Here is a 21,732-nt window from a genome sequence, read left to right on the forward strand (position 1 = left end):
AAACCTATTTTCACCTTATAAATGGCCATTCCCATGGAACACCATCTCAGCCCTCTTAGCCTCTGTTTGTGGGTGTTCCTGCCCCAGCCCTCTCTCTTGCTGCTGAGAGTGTCACAGAGCCCTTGGCTCCAGGGTGAGTCATGTCCTGTGTAGAAACTGAAAACTTCATTCCAGTGATCCACCTGTGCTCCTCATAGCTTGTGATTGCAAAGTCAGTGGGCATTTGGAGACGTTGACAGCAAAACTTGTGGCCTTCCAAGGGAATTTACAAGTAACACTGCTAGTTAGGGTAGTTATTCAGTATCTTGTCTTTCCCTCCTTTGATTCCTTGTGCTGTTTTTTTTTTTTTTTTTGGTACCGGGGATTGAACTCAGGGGCACTCAACCACTGAGCCATATCCCCAGCCCTATTTTGTATTTTATTTAGAGACAGGGTCTCACTGAGTTGTTTAGTGCCTCGCAGCTGCTGAGGCTGGCTTTGAACTTGTGATCCTCCTGTCTCAGCCTCCCAATCTGCTGGGATTACAGGTATGCGCCACCGTGCCCAGCTCCTTGTGCTGTGTTTTAAGAAAATCTCATATCATGCCTAAAAGCACGCATGTTTACAAGCTCACTAAGAATTAATGTGGTCTTCATTCTTACTACTTTGCAAACAAGAGATTCTGCTCCTATCCAGATCCCTAAGAGGATGTTAAACTTTGAACAGCTTTTTATATCTATTGGAATAACTCTACTTGAAATTTAGTTTTAATTTGTTCAGAAATAGCCTTTGGCTAGAATCACTTTCTGTTCAAAGTAAGAGGTGCCTCTAAGCTCACTGATCTCTGGGCTTGGGTGTTAACTTCACCAAAGAGGAAAACAGTTTTACCTAACCTTGTGGAGCTTACAGCCTCATTGGCAGTATAGGGCTCTCACAAAGTGGCTTATTACTTACACTTTCACATATGTAAGCACCTTAGTGAATGGCTCAGGGAAGAAAATACTGTAGATGGGTTGGAGGCATTAGGATTACTATGCAAAAGAGATAGGCCTGGAAGGGACCTGCATGACACAGGGTTTTCTAATGATGGATAGTAGCAGTGGTTTTTATGAGCCAGTTAAGAGGAGCCCAGCCTTCAGGAGCAGGAGCTTAAGTAACTTGGACAGAAAAGAAAAAGAAGGAGTAATTTGTCAGGGCCAGATGTAGATTAATTGAGCCCATGGACTTTTATCCTTAGTGATTTGCTGAAGGGTTTGATTAGCAAAGTAACATAACAAAAGTTGTTTTGTTTCCAAGGAACACTTGTAATGAGGATGCACAGGATGGATTGGAGTGGGGAGTGTGGCAGTTCTTATAGATAGAAAGTGGAAGGAAGGTAGTTTTGGAAGAGAAAAGTAGAGGTCAGGCATGGATATTGATTAGGCCTGGGGGATTCCAAGGTTTTGTCCTGGGAAAAGGAAAGAGGCCAGAATGAATGCTGGCAGGCTGTCAGAATGCAGCCATTAACATGAGTCACAGCAAGACAGGGATTAAAACCAGGTCAGCAGTCAAGAACTAGGACACCTGCTTCCTCATCGGCCATATGATGACACACAGAAACCAAAAGGACAGAACAGGATAGATTGGTAGCTTGAGCAGCGAAGGACCCACTGGAGCAGTCTAAGCATCAAGGAGATGGACATAGAGGCAGCAGTAGTAAGGATTTCAAAAAGACCTCTGGGGGCCAGGCAGTGGGTACCTGTAGTAAAGAAACTTGTCATTGGGCAAACTGCCCATTTATATACTGATCCACAGGCAGACCCTGATTGGTTGACCACAGGTTGCTGCCATGTGCAGCTGCTAGCCACAAAGCAACAAGCTGGTGTCAAAAGGTGGTCAGTCTAAAAAACATCTCAAAGATAGACATGGAAGGACTTAGTGACTAAGAGTATGTGAGGGAGAAGGGAGAGAGAAGGGTGAGATTTATCCTAATTCTCCGTCCATGAGGTGAAGTGTATGGTGAACTGGTAGAAATGAAAAGATGGAAAATGAAGAGTCAATTTTTGAGAAGTGTTGAGTGTGAAGTGATGGGATATTCACGAGGAAATAGCAATAGAAAGCAAAGAACTGGGAGACTAGAGCCAAGATGAGGCACCTACAGTGAAGAACAGATTTCAGAAACTGAACCATCCATTTATTCATTAACAAATATTTATTGCAAAACTATCATATATCTGCTAGATATGATAGATGCTGGCACTGAAGAATTCTGCATAAATACGAAGAGGAAAAAAGTCCAGAAAAGGGTTAAAAATGTGGCCAAATGTGAGAGAAAGAAAAAGAATGAGCAAAGGAAATAGAAGAAGAGTGCTCAGAGAAGAAATCTGGCTACTGTAATATTAGGGGAAGTAGAGAACACTTTCAGAATGATGTGGTAGTTAATAGCAAGCACAGTTTGCGTAACTTCCCCTAGTGCAGAATTTTTTACCCCTTCCTTCAGAAGTGGGGAAACCTTCCTAGACCACTGAACCCTCAAGCCATGGGTCAGCTCCCAGGCCCCCACATAACGTTAGCATGTCTTAGTGATGGCCCTGCATCTGAGTTTTCTGTTATGTGTTTATTGGCACCCACCCTATTTTCACCTCTTGACTCTGTGTCATCCAGGCATTTCTGTGAACTTATAAGTGATCCTCTGCCTGGGTTCTTTTGCCCTAACTCTCTTCCTTTTTAGGTAGTTCCTTCTTCCTTTTCAAATTGTTGGTGCTGGGTACCTATTGTGCAGATGCTTTGTGCCTTCTGACCTTTCTCCTAGTTCCCCTGTCTGGCTTCCTCATCCCTGCCACCAAGTCTGTGCCTAGGTTTGTTTTCACATGTTTTGTTTTCTGGCTTTACTCTTCCCACACGTTCAGACCTCCTGATGCCCCCGCCTAGCCAGCAGCTCTAATCTTGCCACCCACTCAGACCAGTAGTTTACCCTGACCTTGTTACGTGCTTCTGCAAGTCTTCTCCCTGCTGGCCCTCCACATTGCTGCCATGTTGGTATCCTTTCCCCTAAGCTATGTCTTTGAGTTCTTGGAAGAAACGCACGTCCTAAGACTGACTGGGTTTTGAGCCCTTCTTGTAGACTCCTATCAGAAACACCATAAGTTCCATTTTCCAGTTAGAATAAAATATGAAAAAAAGAAAAATCATTCTGTTTTACCATGGAAGAAAATCATCATTAAAGTCATTTTCACATGTTGCTTTCAAGTTCCTTTTCCCTTGTGTAGTTTTTTTTTTTTTAAGGAACCTAATTGCAACCCCATTCTTGTAGGTTGCTTTTTTTGGGAACATTCTAACATGAGTTTTTCCTTACTAACTAACTATGAAACATGATTTTTAATGGCCTCCTAATTCCTTAGGAAGTTTATTTTTTTAGCACAAAATCTGCATGAATTCTAACAGTGTTGGGAGAGCTGTGTCCATAGCTAAAGGATCAGGATTTTTTTTTTTTTTTTTTTGGACTAGGGATTAACCAGGGCCTCAGATGCTCTACCACTTTCCCAAAGCTACACCCTCACCTCTTTTCATTTTATTTTGAGACAGGGCCTTGTTTAGTTGCTTAGGCTGGCCTCAAACTTGGCAATCCTTCTGCCTTAGCCTCCCATGGTTAATGTTGTTCTTGGCACATGCTTTTAAAATTGGATTTGAATTGGTATTGGAATTGGAATTGAATTGGTATTGTTCTAAAAATTATTGCTGTGGTTTCAATATTTGTTACCGTCAAAACTCAAGATGAAATTTAGTTGAAATATATTGGAAGGTGGGCCTTTAACAGGTGATTAGGACATAAAGATTTTACTCTTGTGAGTTGGTTTAATGCCTTTTCCCAGGCTGGCCTGGGACTTGAGATCTTCCTGCCTTCATCTCCTGGATTGCTGGGATTACAGGCATGTGTCTATGTGCCCTGTGTGTCTGGTATACTTTAAAAAAATTTTTTTTTGTTATTGTTATGACAATGTAAGTTCATAAAATGCAAATGTCCAGCTTAATGACTTATGACAGGAGTACCTATGACAAGGCAGAGACCATAACCATTCTTCATCCCCCAAGTGACAGGCTCCTTTCCAGATGTAGCCCTGCCCCTTCCCCTGTCTGTAAACAGTGTCCTGACTCCTGGGGATTCACTTCCTTATTTTTCTCTATAGTTGAACAACCTGATTAAATATTCCCAAACAATAAAGTTTAATTGGGGTGAGTTTAGATTTTTTGCAAACAGTATCATATAGCTGCATTCCAGTTGTTTCTGCCCTTCTTAATAGTTGGTCTTCAGGACTTGCTGTTGGCCAGGTGTGGTGATGTACATGTAGAATCTCAGTGACTGTGAGGCTGAGGCAGGAAGATTGCTAGTTCAAAGCCAGTGTGGATAACTTAGGGAAACCCTGTCTCAAAATAAAAAAATAAGAAAGACTGGGAATATAACCCCATGGTAGAGCACCCTGGGTATTTTTTGGTGGATATTTCTGTAGTGAATATGTCTTGGAATAGGTCCCTGAGTTTGTGTTAATTTATCTTCAGTTTTACTTAATATTGAGAAACTGTTTCTGAGTGCTTCTCTCAGACTGCATCCCCATCAGCAGGGAATGAGTGTTCCTGTTGCTGACATCCTTGCCAGCACCTGCCATTGTCAAACTCTTAGGTATTTCTCAATCTGGTGAGTATCCGGAATATCACATTATGACTTTAGTTTGTATTTCTTTTTCTTTTTTCTTTTCTTTTTACCTAATGAAGTTGAATCTGTCTGTCTGTCTCTCTTGACCCTCTGGATTTCTTTTATGAAATGTTCATTTTGTAAAATTCCATTCCATTTTTGGTTGTTTTTCTTGTTGATTAGTAGTTCTTAAGTCCTCTGTTGGTTATGTATGTGGCAAATGCCCTTTCTCACTAGGTGTCTTCCACTTGTACTTTTTTAATGATGTCATACAATGACCAGAAGTTCTTGATTTTAATGTAATACATTTTCTCTCTCTCCTCCCTCCACCACCTCCTCTTTTTTTCCTTAATGGCTTGGTGTTCTGTGTTTTGCCTGGTAAAATTATAGTAAAGTCTTTGACTCATGGATCATTGACTGTCATGAAGGATATGCATCTGATGGAACTCAAAATAGAATATGTAAAGATGGCGCTTCCTGGGGCTCATAAACAGAAGTTTTAGAGCTGTGAGTCCTTAGGTGATATAGTTCCAACTTTTCCATTAGACACTGGAAAGTGATAAGGGCTGGGCGTGATAGTGCATACCTGTCATCCCAGAGACTCTGGAAGCTGAGGCAGGAGGATTGCAAGTTTGAGGCCAGCCTGGGCAACTTAGTGAGACCTTGTTCAAAATAAAAAGGCTGGGGATGTAGTTCAGTGTTAGTGTACACTGAGTTAAATTCCTAGTGCCACCACCATCACACACACACACAAAAAGGAGATTGAAATCTCTGAGGATGGATGGTTCGCGACACTCAGAAGAGAAAAAGCTGCCTGGCAGGTAACCACAACATTCATCTCTGCCCCACGTGGCAAGCTTGCATCTTTCATCCTTGTTCACTTCTCCCTGAGCTTATTCTTTCACTGTAACCCCTGAGCTCATAAAGTCCCATGACATAGAGTGTAGAAGAGCCAGGATTTTGAAAGAACACATTTAACTTAATAAAAAGTGGAATGAACATTTTCTCATAACTGTCATAAAACCATGATTGCCTACAACCCTCATAATTCCTCAGATTTGATCAGTAAAGGTTAGTCTGATGCCATCTTGGCAGTCATTTACTTTATTCTTGATTTTTTTATATAATTTTTTTTTAGTTTTAGGTGAACACAATATCTTTATTTTACATTTATGTGATGCTGAGGATCGAACCCAATGCCTTGTGCATGCTAGGCCAGCACTTTACCACTGAGCCACAATCTCAGCCCCCTATTCTTGATTTTTAATATTAACCATCTCCTTTTTAATATTTATTTTTTAGTTTTTGGCAGATACAACATCTTCATTTTATTTTTATTCATGCCAGGCGAGTGTGCTACCGCTTTAGCCACATCCCCAGCCCCCTCTTTAATTTTTTGTTTCTTCATTCATTAACTGCCTTCAGTTGTCATTTCCCCCTTTCTTTTCTTTCCCCCTTCATTTTATTTAATTTATGATTGATTTTCTACAGCTGATAGTAAAATATCCTATAATAGGAGTGGCAGTTATGGAATGAGTCCTCACCCCAGATGTGGAAACGGGGGGCTCTTTTTTCTGCAGGCACTTGATTATCCTCCATCAGTATCCAGTGGCCCTTATGCTTTAGGTAGACATAGGCTACTCCGAAAATCTGAAGACTGAGGGGAAAGGGAAACTCCAAATATTTATGCTCTCCCCAAGAGGTCCATAAACTCCAGGTTAAAATCAGAAATTAAAGAACGGATTTGGTGGCAGTTGCACTGGGGGAGGCTCCTGGAATAATTTCCATTTAGCCAAAAGCTAAATAATTTCCTGAGCATGGCTGTGCTTTTAAAATCTTGGTCTCTAACATAGATTTTGGGCACAGGATGCTGCTGCTATCAATTCCCCACTCCTCACCATCAAGACTCCTGTGACCATTTAATAAACTTGTTCTTCACTGGGAAGGGAGAAGAGTGGGCGAGACCTGCTTCCAGCATACTTCTGCTTGGGCAGTTGTATTAGAAGGTGTCAAGTTCCAGGGATCTGGGCCACACAGACACTTCACTTTAGAAAATAGAGGGTATAGTCTATTTTTAAAAAAATTCTAAAAATCTTTTGTGTCCTCCTCCCTGTAGGATCCCTCACAGTCCCTTAATTGATCTCCTTGTTTCCTTTTCATGCCTCTGTCATCTCTCTTCTTGACTTGGGAAAGAGGATCCTCCCAAAGCACAGGTTTGTTCTTGTCACCTCGCCCTTTGATACTCCAGTGGCCCTCACCTTTAGGACAGGTTCCAGCCTTTAACTTCCCTTTAAGTTCCTCCCAACCATGTACCCCCTACCCCACCCCCCAGGCTTTTGTATTTCCTTGTGTTTCAGTCCTGCCCTGGCATAGCCCAGATGTTAATTCTCTGTAAAATGCATCCCAAGACTTGCCAAGCCAGAAGTAGCTGCTCCCTCCCCAGATTCTTTTTAGGCCCCTTATTTTCCTGTGGTGTTTTCCTAGAGCTTGAGGTGGAAAAAGTGGGGTTAGAATCCTGTCATCCTCTTCAGCTGTGGATTGATAGTTCTTCTCACTGAAGTCTCTTATCAGAAAGCATTTCATATCACCTTAGAAACTGTAGTTGGTATTTATTCTGAAAAGTGGGATTGTTGGATTCCACTTTGGGCTGCTGGGAATCTACTGTGGATTGCTTCAACTTTACCAAATAATATCAAATTGTTTTCCCAAGTGCTTATACCAATTTACACCCAGCAAGGAGTTCCACTGTTCCGTGAACTTGTCATCCCTTGATGTTTTCATTTTTATCTATCTCTTGGGTGTAAAATAATCACTCCTGCCTTTAATTTGCATCTTCACGGTCTGACACAATGAAGCCATCACGTCTTTGTGTGTGTGTCAGGCGTGTGTTTCCTCCTATGTCCCACATCTTCATTCCTTTTGCCACTTTTGTCTTTTTCATGTGTAGGACTTTTTTATAGATTGTGGCTATCCTTTGTAGGTTAGTTAAAGGGCACACATTTTCCTGGACTTCTTCAGTTTTGTTCCACCACCATACCTAGGGTGTTGCTTTCTTCTCCATCTTTACTATGACATCTGCTTCTCATGCACAGGAAGGGAAAGGAAATGGGAAGCACTCTTTTCCCTCTAAGCTATGACCTGAAGGTTGCTCACCTCACTTCTGCCCACATCCTATTGTCCTATTGGTCTCTGGCCAAACCAAGCTGCAAAGAAGGCTGGGAGCTGTAGTCTGTATTCTACACAGGCCTTTACCCAACTGAAAATTGAAGAGAATGAATTCAGGGACCGCTGATGGGTTGAAAGACTTGGAAAGGTTTAGCTATTGAGAAGAGAATAAAGAAATACAGTTGTCTTCAAATTAATTTTGCCTCAATAAACCTTTTTCTGATACTCAGACCCTTCATATCATTAAAACTTCACCTGCAGAGCTCTTAATATAATTTGCAAGCCTATTTTCATTTTTACTTCAGAAATGCGTTTATTGCCGGGTGTGGTGGAACACGTCTGTAATCCCAGTGGCTCAAAAGGCTGAGACAGGAGAATCTTGAGTTCAGAGCCAGCCTCAGCAAAAGCGAGGTGTTAAGCAACTCAGTGAGACCCTGACTCTCAATAAAATACAAAAATAGGGCTGGGGATGTGGCTCTGAGTTCAATCCCCAGTACCAAACAACAACAACAACAACAAAGTGTGTTTATAATTATCAAAGGAAATATAAAGAAGGAATATTAGGAAATAAGCCGGGCATGGTGGTACACACCTGTAATCCCGGAGTCTCAGGAGACTGAGGCAGGAGGACCTTATGTTTCAGGGCAGCTCAGAGATTTAGTGAGGGCTTAAAAAACTTAGTGAGACCCTGTCTCAAGGAAAAAAAATAAAAAGAGCTGGGAATGTGGCTCAGTGGTTAAGTGCCCCTGAGTTCAATCCCTGGTATCAAAAAAAAAAAAAAAAAAGGAAATAGGATGACTATGTAGAAGCTGAAATTTCTGATGCATTAATTTAGTTAATGTGCCAGGGGATAAAAGTTACATTAAAAAAAAAATCTATCTTTATTTATTTTCCATTAGTTCAAATGTTTAAGGGGTACAGCATCACATGAATTCTGTGTCCAATGGCCTTAGCAGGAATGTTGCTTCAGAATTTGGCCCGAACCATGCCACTGTTTCCGTGGGCACAAGTTACCTTTCCCCAGATTACTCTGGTTTTGTTTGGTTTGCCACCAGAAGTCACTGTGTTATTTTTTGCTTTGTACACGTAAGCACATCTTTTGCCCAAGCAGAACTTGGCTTCATCTCTGCTATAAACAAGTTATGTTTGTTATTTTTGCAAACTATTGCAGAAGACAGAATCTTAGTCGCTCAGTACTGAAAAAAAAAAAAAAAGCCTCCAACTTTTCTTTTTTAATCAAGTTCATGTTTTTTTTTTTTTTTAAGTTGGACAGCATGCCTTTATTTTGTTGGTTTATTTTTATGTGGTGCTGAGGATCAAACCCTGTGCCTCACACGTGCAAGGCAAGCGCTCTGCCATTGAGTTGCAGCCTCAGCTCAAAGTTCATGTTCATTTTAATCTAAAGCATATAAGTTAGATGATATGATTTTAAGCTGGTAGCTGTGGAAGTTTTACAGGTTTAAGATTTCTGTCTCACTATCTCCTCTCTCTCTTCCTGCATTAGCTAATGGAATGCACCTCTGATTTCCCCAGGTATGGCGTAAGTCCAGAGAACATTATCCTCTACGGTCAGAGCATTGGGACTGTCCCCACTGTAGACTTGGCCTCACGGTATGAGTGTGCTGCTGTCATTCTCCACTCCCCTCTGATGTCTGGTCTGCGTGTGGCTTTTCCGGATACCAGGAAAACCTACTGCTTTGATGCGTTCCCCAGGTGAGCTCACATTAGTACAATCGTGAACTTGGCCAACAACCCAAGCTCACATTGATATTGCCATTAACAGTGCAACTTCCAGGTATTTACTAAATATATCCACACATTGGGCCCTGTGCTGGAGATATGAGGCAACTATGACACATATACCATAGAGACTTTATCCTCTAGGGCCTACCTAATTTATGAAAATTTCCCAGAGGATGTATAAGGACCTTGAATATGCTGATACCTAGGATTAATAGATAAAGCTGTACCACATAAAATAAAAATAGCACCCACATATCACCAAAGGAACTTATAGTTCAGCATTTGTTCATCTGGAGGAAGCCACATGCAGAAAGAATGAAGAAACAATTAGCAGTTGTTTGGATGGGCACTCAAATAAAGTGACAAGTAAACTCAAGTTTGAAATTTCTCTTGCTTTTCCAGTTACATAGTACAGGTAAAGGAAAGGTGACATGCTTGGTTAATCTTTGTAAATAGAATTAAAAGTTTGGGTTAGGAGCAGTGGTATATGCCTATAATCCCAGGAAGTTAAGGCAGGAAGATCAGGCCAGCCTCAGCAATTTAGCAAGACCCTTTCTCAAAATAAAATTAAAAGTGTTGGGGGATATAGCTCGGTGGTAGAACCCTTCCTTGCCTAATATGCATGAGAACCTGAGTTCAATCCTTAATTCCAAAATAAAGATAAAATGGATTACTTGCAAGCCATGTTTTGATTTGTGGTAACTGTCCTCAGGGACAGTAAAAGTGAACAAACCACCTACCACTTTTTCCTCTGCTCTCTCATTTTTAGCAGGAGGCATTGTCCTGCAGAGGTGCACCTACCAGGGGAAGTATAAGAACAAGAGCTGTGGGCTCCCCTGCCAGTCTTTTAGAGGTGGCAGAGCACTGCTAACCTAACTCCTGCTATTTTCTAGTTCCTACTGATAGAAGGAGGAAAAATATACTGCAAACACAAAAGCAATGAGCACATTGGTTCTTGAATACCTCTGTTTGAAAATTTCTATTTTTGTTTGTTTGTTTGTTTTTGGTGGTGCTGGGGATTGAACCCAGGACTTTGCTGGGATTGAACCCAGGATTGAATCTAGTAGGCAAGCACTCTACCAACTGAGCTATATCCCCAGACCTCCGTTTCTGTTTTTTAATAGAACATATTTGCCCCCTAAACTTGTTTCACAGTATGTTGTTAAAGCATCCTGAGATTGTTACAGCAAGCTGGCTAACACATACTACCATTTTATAGGAACAGTCTCCGAAGAAGTAATACAGTTTTAGAACTTTGATTACCTATTAATTGCTGTCATTCTTCTATTACTGGGTGTAGGTGGGCATTATTTGGCTGCATGAACATGTCCTGCACAGACTGGTCTCACAGGAGCAACCCACTGTTCACACCTTGTGTGAACTTCAGTTCTATGCAGTTTACCCCAGGACTCAGTGAAACTCAGCTTCATGGGAAAGTGGATTTCTAATAGTGTGGCCAGGAATGCTAAGTAGGGCTAATATATGTCTCACATGTGTCCTTATTTGTGCTGAATCAGTAATGAGAGACCAGTTTGTTAAAAGACACATATTTCCGCATGTTTATAGAAAGCAGTGCCAGGAGTTACCCTGGCAACATAATGAATAGTTTTTTTTCCTGGCTTCTAAATTAGCCTATACCTTAAAGAGCAGCCAGGACTAATTGCAACTTATTGATTAATAACAAATCAACAAATTAGACTGAGTTTTTCTGTTTTACCAGTCATTGGGCTGTGAGTTTTAAGTTCATTTTTCCCTTCAATCATCATGGCAGCCTTAAGAAGTTGATCCAGTTACTGTACTCATTTTGCAGATCAAGAAATTGAAGTTTAGAGTTTAAGTAATTTGCTTACTTAAGGTTGGTGATTGGAGACAACAAAATGAATCAATTTTTTTTTATACTCAGTGCCATAAATTATTAATATGATAAATTTCAAACCACTAATGGTTGCATGAACTTTAATCATTAATTGAATTTGGTAAACATTTTCTTCCAGTGTCCACTGCTATCCAGTGGCAGAATTATTTCTGTTTATGTTCCACTCCTCAAAAGATGATACTCTCATATTTCCTTTTTGGTATTAAAAAAAAAAATACTAGGGCTGGGGTTGTGGCTCAACGGTTAGAGTGCTCGCCTCTCATGTGCGAGGCACTGGGTTTGATCCTCAGCACCACATATAAATGAATAAATAAATAAATAGATAAATAAATAAATAAAATAAAGGTATTGTGTCCAACTGTGTGTGTTTATTTAACTAAAAAAATAAAATAACCAGATATGGTGTCACACATTTGTAATCCAGCTACTCAAGAGGCTGAGGCAAGAGAATCCTTGCAATCACAAGTTTGTTTCTCTCTCTCTCTCTCTGTCTCTCTCTCTCTCTCTCTCTCTCTTTCTTGTATTGGGGCTTGAACTCAGGGGCATTCGATCACTGAGTCACATCTCCAGCCCTATTTTGTATTTTATTTTGAGACTGGGTCTCACTGAGTTGGTTGCTTAGCACCTCATTTTTTCTGAGGCTGGCTTTGAACTTGTCATCCTCCTGCCTTAGCCCCCTAAACTGCTGGGATTACAGGCATGCACCACCACACCTGGCTTTGTATTTTTTTTTTTTTTCCTTTCATCTCTTTTACATTTAGGCTAAGAGCATGGCATTAAACTTCAGTACATTCTTCAGACAGAAGAGATTCCCCTAAGGAGTGCAGCATGGGGCATAGTCCTAGGCCCATCGTAACCACTGAAACCATTGAGTAAATGTCTTTTTAATTGAATATAGTTAAACTCTCTTAAAGGAGGTCACTTTTAAATTTCATAAAGGGGGAAAGTAGGTTTCCAAATAAGATTCCTAATAATACAATTAAATACTGCCACTGAGGTTTTGATCTTTGCAAATTACATAGCTGATGAGCTTTTGCAATATTTCTGGGGTACCTTGAAGTGGTTGGCAGCTTCATGAGTTGTTAATAATAAAGACTGTGACAATTCTTTATAGACCTTTGTAATGTGTACTTGATGTTCGAACTTTTAATTATCTCCACAGCTTCATGCCTGTTATTTAATAAGCTCTCTGAGCCTCAGTTCCCTCCTTGATAAATTGGAGCTGGTCACTCCTCTTTCATCATGTTTCACTGAGGATTAAATGAGATTGTGTGTAAAGTACAAAACACTCTGTTATAGTAAATGTTTAATAAGTGTTAGCTGTTACTTTTAACAAAATTTCCATGGGATCTCATGAAAATAGAAAGGAGATGATTAGAGACGAGGTAAAGGATCAAAAAGAAGGAAACAGAAGAAATTGAGGAATGAAATTGATCCAATTATGTAATATGCATGTATGAATATATCACGTCCCATCTTTATGTATAATGATGATACAGCCATTATCATAAATATAATTTAATATAGATAGCCAGGCACTGTGGCACATGCCTGTAGTACCAGAGACTCAAGAGGCTGAGGCAGGATGATCACAAGTTTAAGGCCAGAATGGGCAACTAAGTGAGACCCTTTTTCAAAAAATAAAAAGGGCTGGGGATGTAGCTCAGTGGTAATGCACCCTTTAGGTTCAATCTCCAGTGCAAAAAATATATATGTACATTTATATTTACATAAACAGAAGAAAAACTAGTAGAGGAAGGGCATCAGTGGAAGGGATGGGAGAGAAGGGGAGGTACTGGGGAATGGATTGGGGCAACTTATATGCATATATAAATATGTCACAGGGAACTATACTATTATATATCATTATAATGCACAAATAAAAATATTTTTAAAAAAGATTCCCACAAATAGTACCGATTCTTTTTTTTTTTTTCTTAATATATATATATTTTATGAATACAATATCTTTATTTATTTATTTATTTTTTATGTGGTGCTGAGGAACAAACCCAGTGCCTCACACGTGCTAGGCAGGTGTTGTACCACTGAGCCACAACCCCAGCCCCAAATAATACCAATTTTTATCCTTATATAACTTTGATTAGGCTCAGACATGGAAAGAGAATAAAAATAAGAGGGTCTTTGGTGGGAGAACAAACTGGAGAAAGATTCATTGCTCTTGATTCATTTGTAGGTTAAATGAATGTTACCCGCATTAGAGAAGCCCCCCAGACTCCTAGCCAAACAAACACTGTTAGTCCTTCGTGTCCCTCCTTGAGATATGCTTTAGAGCCCGAAGCACATTCCTTTGAAGATCCTTAAATATTCATTCTTTGAGAATACATTTGATTTGTATAAACATTCAGAAGTTATTTGAAATCGAATCTAAATCATGTTAAGCTTTCAATCTGAATAGTATAATTTTTATCGAAAACTGATACCTTAGCTTTTATGAAATGCAGTTCTGCATCTTGTTAATCAGTTTTCTTAAAAAATGGTTTCTGAGAACTTGAGAGGCAGTGGATCAAGATATGTCAAGGGCTGGCCTGTTTATTTTTATTTTTTAAAATTCTTTCTGAAAACATGAATATATCAAAAATATTAGTTACTGGTTTGTTGGTCTGATGCTTTTAGGAGTTCTGTTTTTAATAAAATACTTTAACAAAAACACAATAGCTAAATGCAATGTGGTATTCTTGATTGGATCCTGGAACAGAAAAGAGACATTAGTAGAAAAACTAGTGAAATTCACATGAAGTCTGAAGTTTTTAGTTAATGCTAATGTATCCAAATTAGTTTCTTAGTTTTGACAAATGTACCATGGCAATGTATGTCTTTAACCTTATGGGAAGTGGATTAAGAACATGTAGAAACCCTGTATTACCTTTACACCTTTCCTGTATATCCAAAATGAAGTTATATTAAAAAAAGAAAAAAATAAATACTAGAAAAATGGCAGAGGAAGCCAAATCATCATGGTGTATCCATGTAGGTTCATTAACTGTAAGAGTTGGATTACTCTGGTAGGGTTGTTAATGGAGAAGGCCATGCATGTCTAGGGCCAGAGGGTACACGGGAATATTTATAACTTCCTCTCATTTTTGCTGTGAACATAAGACTGCGCTTAAAAAAAAAACCAAGTCTTTAATTGAAAAAAAAAAACCCATTGTTAACTTCCTCATCTTTGGTGACGTGAGCATAACTAAAAGGAGCCCATTTCTCCCTTTCCCTCTGTTTTGCAGCATTGACAAGATATCTAAAGTCACATCTCCTGTGTTGGTCATTCATGGTACAGAAGATGAGGTCATCGACTTCTCCCACGGCCTGGCGATGTATGAGCGCTGCCCCCGAGCTGTGGAGCCTCTCTGGGTAGAGGGAGCTGGGCATAATGACATAGAGCTTTATGCACAATACCTGGAAAGACTAAAACAGTTTATATCTCACGAACTTCCTAATTCCTGAAGACAACAACGCGATCTTACCTCATTTACTGTGAACAGAAGAGTCCTCTGTTTTGCACATGCTTTAACTGGATAGCTAACTGGCCCATAACCACAAAGAAGTGCCCACCTTTAGGGTACTCTGATCAAAGAGGTGAACAGACCTCAGTCTTTTGTATTAAGAGGTTGTTCTACTCAATTCCCACAACACGTTAAACTGCGCAGCCGTGATTCCCAGCTTCGTTACCTACAGGAATGGGAATGAGAGCTGAGTGTGGGGAACCTTTTCTAGTGCTGTATAAAGTGTGCTCTCATCTGTTTCATGCCCTTGCCCATCATTTCTCATTCATTGATGCAGGCCTTGGCCCTCTCTTCCCCAATGTGCTCAACATTTGATATGTGGATCTTTCTCAGCCACTGGATTTACCCATTTGTGAAGCTGTGATGGTGTAACTGGAAAACCACTGTGGTGGCAATCCTTTTATTAATTTTTGTTAATGTGCTGATCTTTTCCCAAACACATGAGTTGAAGGGTGATTTACTGGAACTATCACGGGCAGCTTCATCAACTGTAACAATATAAATATAACTGGAAAATTCTTAAGCAAAAGGAAACTGGGGGTTTTTTTAAGTGTAAATTTATTACTAGCCAACAGAGTTTTAATATTTTGATTGTCTGGTTGGTCTATCAAAGAGCCTAGCTGACTTTCCTTCTGTAAAGTCCTCCTAATAGGCTTTTTTAAAGTACTGTACATATTTGCAATTACATTGTGCATAGATTCTTAATGGGTAGTTTTCTTTTGTCAGGCTACAACAACAAACTGCAAATTCCTTGTTTGTAATGTAAATGATTGAATACATTTTGTTAGTATGTTTTTATTCCTATGTTTTGCTATTAAAAATTTTTATAACATTTCCAAGACAAAAATTCCAAGTTTATGCTTTGAAGAATTTATGTAATTAAAATTTCACTAAACTAATAATCTTTTTAGTTTAGGAGTTATTTGGGTTTTGACACTGGATTTGCGCCAAATGAGCATCAGAAATAGAAGATGCTTAAAATTGCTACACTACTTGTATTGGTTGGGGGTTTGGGTTTGGGGGTCCTTTGTTTTATTTTTATTTTCTTTTCAAATTTAAAAGCCTTAAATGTACTGTAAGCCTCAGATTGTTGTACAACTGGATTGCGGTTGATTGCCAGTTTGTGTACTGTTGCTTGGATGCAGCACAGTGGTTGGTAATGGAATAAAGGATGCATGGATCAGAATGCGTAGGCTTGTGCAGTTTTTTCCTTTCTCTCTTCATCAAAGAAAATAGTAAGAAAGCATTTTGTCTTCGTTTGAGAAGAAATTGATGGGCTACATCACTGTCTTTCTCAAGCTATATGCTTTTTCCTCTATAAAACGCCTTAGATGCCCAGGCATAGTGGCACTTGCTGGTAATTCCAGCAACTCAGGGAGCTGAGACAAGAGGATCTTGAGTTCAAGGGCCAGCCGTAGCAACTTAACAAGTCCCTATCTTGACAAAACAGTGGGAAGAAGATGGTGCTGGGGATGTGGCTCAGTGGCAGAATGCCTCTGGGTTCAATCCATACTACTGCAAATAATAATTACAAATAAAGAAATAAAAAGACCTTATAAAGCCAAGCCCTTGTCCTGGAGCTTTGGAATGACAGCCTATGCAGGCAGCAAGCACAGGCCGCAGCCTTTTTCAAAATTAGCATAAATTCGGACCAACAGTGTTCACCTAAGTGCTATATAAACCCCTAGACTAGCACACTCCAGCAGCAATTCCTCTTGGATTCTCTCTTGCCCTATCGAAGTTCTGTTTCTATTTACATTTGAATAAATTATGTTCTTACACCTACTCATCCTGGTCTGTGGATTTGATTCTTTGAATTTGGGAGTCAAAAACCCAGAAAGAAGAAATTTGCAGTGGGCTTCTGGGGTCTGCTGCAATACTAGAGGGGAAAGGTCACCATTAAGTGCTGCAGCATGTTTCTCGATTTAGAAGCCTGCAGCTTATGCAGAGCCCACCCTCCAGTGGAAGCAAGAAACTCTAGCTCCACTTTTTGGAAGCGACCAAGATTATAAAACAGGTAAAGTGCAGACAAGTAGAATATGCAGTGGATTTGATCTACAAAACAGGAAAAGAGTCTCACTATGACCCAGCTAGGTGGGAGCAAAGTGCTGGTTTCTTTGGAAAGTCTGAGACAGGGCTATTCCACAGGTTCTTTTCAGCCCTGTGACCACGTGACCAGGAAAAGAACCACTGAGGGATGCTAGTTTCAACTCTTAGAACACCCTTCCCTGAGTGTGAATTAAGAAGAAATGACTGTAATCCCAGCTACTGTGGAGGAGGCAGGAGGACCAAAAGTTCAAGGTCAACCTGAGCAACTTAGTGAGACCCTGTCTCAAAAAAGTAATAAGGGCCGAAGATGTAACTCAGTGGTAAAGCATACCTAGGTTCAATCCCCAATACCAAAAAAGGAAATAGTGTATAGAAGAAGGTGCGAGAATAGGAGGGTGCACATCTGAATATGTGTACACGTGTGGAGGCTGCTTCCTGGTCCAAAATTGGTACCTGTGAGGTGGAGCCTTAGAAGGATGGGAACAGCTTTCCTTCCCGGAGGGGGAATCATCAAAGCTCCAGAGGTGATGCTTGTCTCAGAAGTCTGAGACTTCTAGTCAGGAAAGAAGCCTCTTTGGGGCAAGAGAGCAACTAACCCAGGATTTCAAAGCCCTGATTCTGATCCTATTTGTGAGTTAGTGCTTTGATTCTTCTGTAACCGTTTTTTTTTTTTTTTTTTCATTTCAAAAATGATAATGAGAAACTATACAGTTGACAACGAAAGAAAGGGTGGCAGAGGCTTTTCACTTCATTGCATGGTTACATCCATTTGAACCAGCTCATGCTTTCCCAGAACTCAGGGTTGTGACACAGGAATGGCTTTCCTCCAAGGAGGCCTGTGTGGTAACTGGAACCTAGGAAAAGAGCCTTAGGGGACTCCAAAGAAGCAGCCTCTCGGAACAGCAGGCTCCTTCCAGAGCTGTGTTCTATCTAGACCTAGAATAGATTCATACTTGGTTTTTAGGAAGTGAGGAACTTTCTTCCTCTTAGAATTTCTTTCTGTTTAGTCAAAAAGGAGAAAACAATGGCAGCATGAAATCCTCTTTGAGTATAGAGAAGGTATATTATTTCTAATATGAAATCATGTTCTATACTTGTAAAAAATACTTTCATAAATACTTTTTTTTTTTTTTTTTTTGATACTGGGGATTGAATTCAGGAGCACTTAACACTGAGCCACATCCCCAGCCCTTTTTTTTTTTTTTTTTTTGCATTTTATTTAGAGAGAGAGTCTTACTGAGTAGCTTAGCGCCTCGCTAAGTTGCTGAGGCTGGCTTTGAACTCAATCCTCCTGCCTCAGCCTCCCTAGCCGCTGGGATTACAGGTGTGAGCTACCATACCATAAATACTTTTAGAAGGCCTAGAAATAATGTTTGAGCAGGATATTGTGACCATATTATCTTCATTCTCCTGATCATTACTCTGTGATTAAGCAAAATAATACAAATATGGATCAGTCATTAATCAAAAAAAATTTCAAATCCAGGCTAGTAGTGTGTAGCTCAGTGGGAGAGCACGTGTCTAGCATGTACAAGGCTTTGGGTTCAATCCCTAGCACCACCAACCAAAAAAAAAAAAATTAAATAATTATAATAAAGAGAATGTACCATTTACAATAGCCTTTATTTTTTTTTTCCCAGTACATGTCTTGTACATGATGTGTTAGATCATTCTTGGATACTTAATGTATTTATTTTCCACATCTTGCCCAGAGCTCACCTAACTAAATAGGTACTGTGGCAGAGAGCCAGGCAAGCAGCTATGGGAAAGAAGGACTGGCCTGGACTTGGCCGTGTTTCCTTTTCAGCCCAGGCCCTGTGATCCTGGTTGGGCCTCAGAATCGAGTGTGAAGTAAGGGGTCCATTTCATCTGCAATTCTTTTTTCTGTGTGGTGTTTTATATATATTATAAGTAAAAGTTGCCTTTACAACTTCTTTTAGGTTTGCAGTCCCGTGACATTAAGTACATTCCTGTTGTTGAGCAACCATCTCCAACCATCCATCTCCAGAATCTTTTCATCATCCCAAACTGAAACTCTGTATCCATTAAACAATAACTCTCCCTGCTCCCCTCACCCTAGCCCTTGGCAATTACCTTTCTCCTTTCTACATCTGTGAATTAATCACTCTAGGGACCTCATGTAAGTGCAGTATTTGTCCTTTTATGAGTGGTTTCTTTCACTTAGCATATTGTCCTCAAGGTTCATTCTTGTAGTATGTGACAGGATTCTGTTCTGCTTTAAGGCTGAATGATTTTCCATTGTATATATAGACCACATTTTCTTTATCCATTAATCCACTGATGCATATTAGAGTTGTTTCCACCTTTTGGTTATTGTGAATAAGGCTGCTGTGCACTTGTGAGTACAAATATTTGTTGTAGTCCTTGCTTTCAGTTCTTTTGTGTGTGTAACTAGAATTGCAAAGGCTGGGTATTTGAGGAGCTTCATACTCCATCAGCAGTTCTTGTTTGTTTGTTTTTGGTACCGGGGATTGAATTCAATCACTGAGCTTCATCCCCAGTGCTTTTTATTTTTGGTTTTGAGACAGGATCACCCTAAGTTCCTCCAGACAGTCCTTGAACTTGCGATCCTTCTGTCTCAGCCTGCCAAGTAGCTAGAATTTCAGGGGTGCACCACTGTGCGGCCCTTTTTCTGTGATACTTTTTTTTTTTTTTTGATATCAGGGATTGAGCCCAGGGGTGCTTAACCACTGAGCCACATCCCCAGCCCTATTTTGAATTTTATTTAGAGACAGGGTCTCACTAAGTTGCTTAGCACCTTGCTTTTGCTGAGGCTGACTTTGAACTCGTGATCCTCCTGCCTCAGCCTCCCAAGCTGCTGGGATTATAGGCGTGAGCCATTGCACCTGGCCTTGATCTGCAATTCTTAATAGGAGTCCTGGTATCTATGATCACTTTGAAATTGCATGTCATATTTTGGACATCTATGGGCATTTTTCTGGGAACAAGATCCACTGTTTCAGCAGAAGTTATCATTATTCTGAAAAATTAAGAACAGAGTTAGAGAGTATTTGCAGACTCTTTTAAAACCAATATTTTCAGATTCTGAGAACTGAGTACAGGCTACAGAGAGGTTAAGGAGCCTGAGTTTACCTTGCAACGAGCCCAGGAAGAGATAGACTTTTGCCAGGACTCTGTATTAGGAGGAGACTCTGTGAATGAGAAGGAGGTGCCTAGATATAGCAGGGTTGAATGCAGAAACATTTACAAGTCCAGAGAGGACTAGACAGAGGGAGGGGTCCAGGATTCTGAGGCAGTAGGTTTGGCTGGTAGTTCTGTGCCACAGTAACCATGTGACCTTAGGCAAATCTTTTAACTGGTCTTGGCCGGTTCCTTATCTCTAAAATGGTACAATACCTACCACACAATAAAGAGAGGATCAGATGCAATTCTATAGATAGAAATGTCTTGCAAGAGATGGGGTTTTGGACCCACTAATTAAATTGATGGCCAAAATCTAGGTTTAGAACAAAACAGAAAACACTTTGGAAACTCCAGAGTAAGACAGTTTACCCTGTCAGCGCCCTTGTTACATTGTTACTTAATCATCACTCTGCTGTTAAATGGTTTACCATTGATGGGTCTTGGCTTGTTCATAGCCATCCGTGTCTGGCTCCATCTGTGTGTGGGTGGAGATGGGCCCAAGGCTTCCAAACAGGCAAAGATGTTGTCTCCTGTCCAGAATCCCTCAGGCTTTCCTTCTCTAGTCTTCCATGTAGCTCCCGAGCCCACCCAGCACTTCCCAAGATGGGTGGGACCTGGCATGGAGTCGGGGGATTTTGGAATAAGAGGCCCAGGTAAGTAAAGAGAATCCACCTCTGATCTCAGCAATAGCTGAAAGAGCCAGCTCATAAAAGAGCAAAGGATTCTAGTGAAATGTAAGTTACATTTGAGGATGAAGAAGAACTAATATGAAAGATTTTCTTCAAATTTTTTAAAATTTTCAATATTTTATCCAAACCAGTGGATTAAAAAAAAAAAAAAAACATACTTGTTGTTTAACTGGGGAAAATGAACACCTCTAGTTCCACTATTGTACTTAAGAAACAGAATATTACCAAGAGCTTAGAAACCTGCTTTCTGCTCCATTTTTCCCCCAATTACATTCTTTCCTCCCTAGTACCAGAGAAAACACTATCCTGAACTTCCTTTTAGTAATTCTCTTTAATTTTCTTTATAGTAAGAATGGGTGGGGTGGATATACATATATCCATATCACATATGTGTGTATGGTATATGCGCATATAATCTGCTCTTTAATATTTTCTATAATTGTACTGATATATTCTTTATTTGATTAATCTTTTTACTCAACAGTATAGCATTTAGGTTTGTCCATGTGTGTTAAGTGTTCCATTAGTGTAACAAAATACCTGAGGTACTGTTTGTCAGCTTTCTGTTATTGTGACAAATACATGAGAAAATCGACTTAAAAGGAGGAGAAGTTTATTTTGGTTCATGGTTTCAGGGGTTTTGATTCTTGGTCACTTGGCCTCATTAACTTTGGGCCTGGGGCAAGGCAATACATTATGGTGGCAGTGTGTGGCAGAGGAGGCTGTTCACCTCATGGTGTTCAGGAAGCAAAGAGAGAAAAGGGAAAGAGATTATGTGGGGTCTCAGTACCCTCTCCAAGGGCGGTCCTCCAAGGAGCTGACTTCCAACTACTAGTTCCCACCTCTTTTAAGATCTATCTCTTCCCAATAGCA

At 40.1% G+C, this 21,732-nt stretch overlaps 1 protein-coding gene across 1 annotated transcript in view; it reads left to right on the top strand.

Annotated features, from left to right (window-relative positions):
• The window catches only part of Abhd17c (abhydrolase domain containing 17C, depalmitoylase), a 54,353-nt gene extending 38,221 nt beyond the window's left edge, over positions 1 to 16,132 (top strand). The window contains exons 2-3 of the mRNA XM_027919801.2: positions 9,347 to 9,526; positions 14,678 to 16,132. Coding sequence (XP_027775602.2) covers positions 9,347 to 9,526; positions 14,678 to 14,897 — 400 coding nt within the window. The 3' untranslated portion in view covers positions 14,898 to 16,132. The remainder of the gene's footprint in view (positions 1 to 9,346; positions 9,527 to 14,677) is intronic.
• The last annotated feature ends 5,600 nt before the right edge of the window (positions 16,133 to 21,732 follow it).

Source organism: Marmota flaviventris, chromosome 2 (assembly GCF_047511675.1).
Source record: "Marmota flaviventris isolate mMarFla1 chromosome 2, mMarFla1.hap1, whole genome shotgun sequence".
Lineage (NCBI taxonomy): Eukaryota > Metazoa > Chordata > Mammalia > Rodentia > Sciuridae > Marmota > Marmota flaviventris.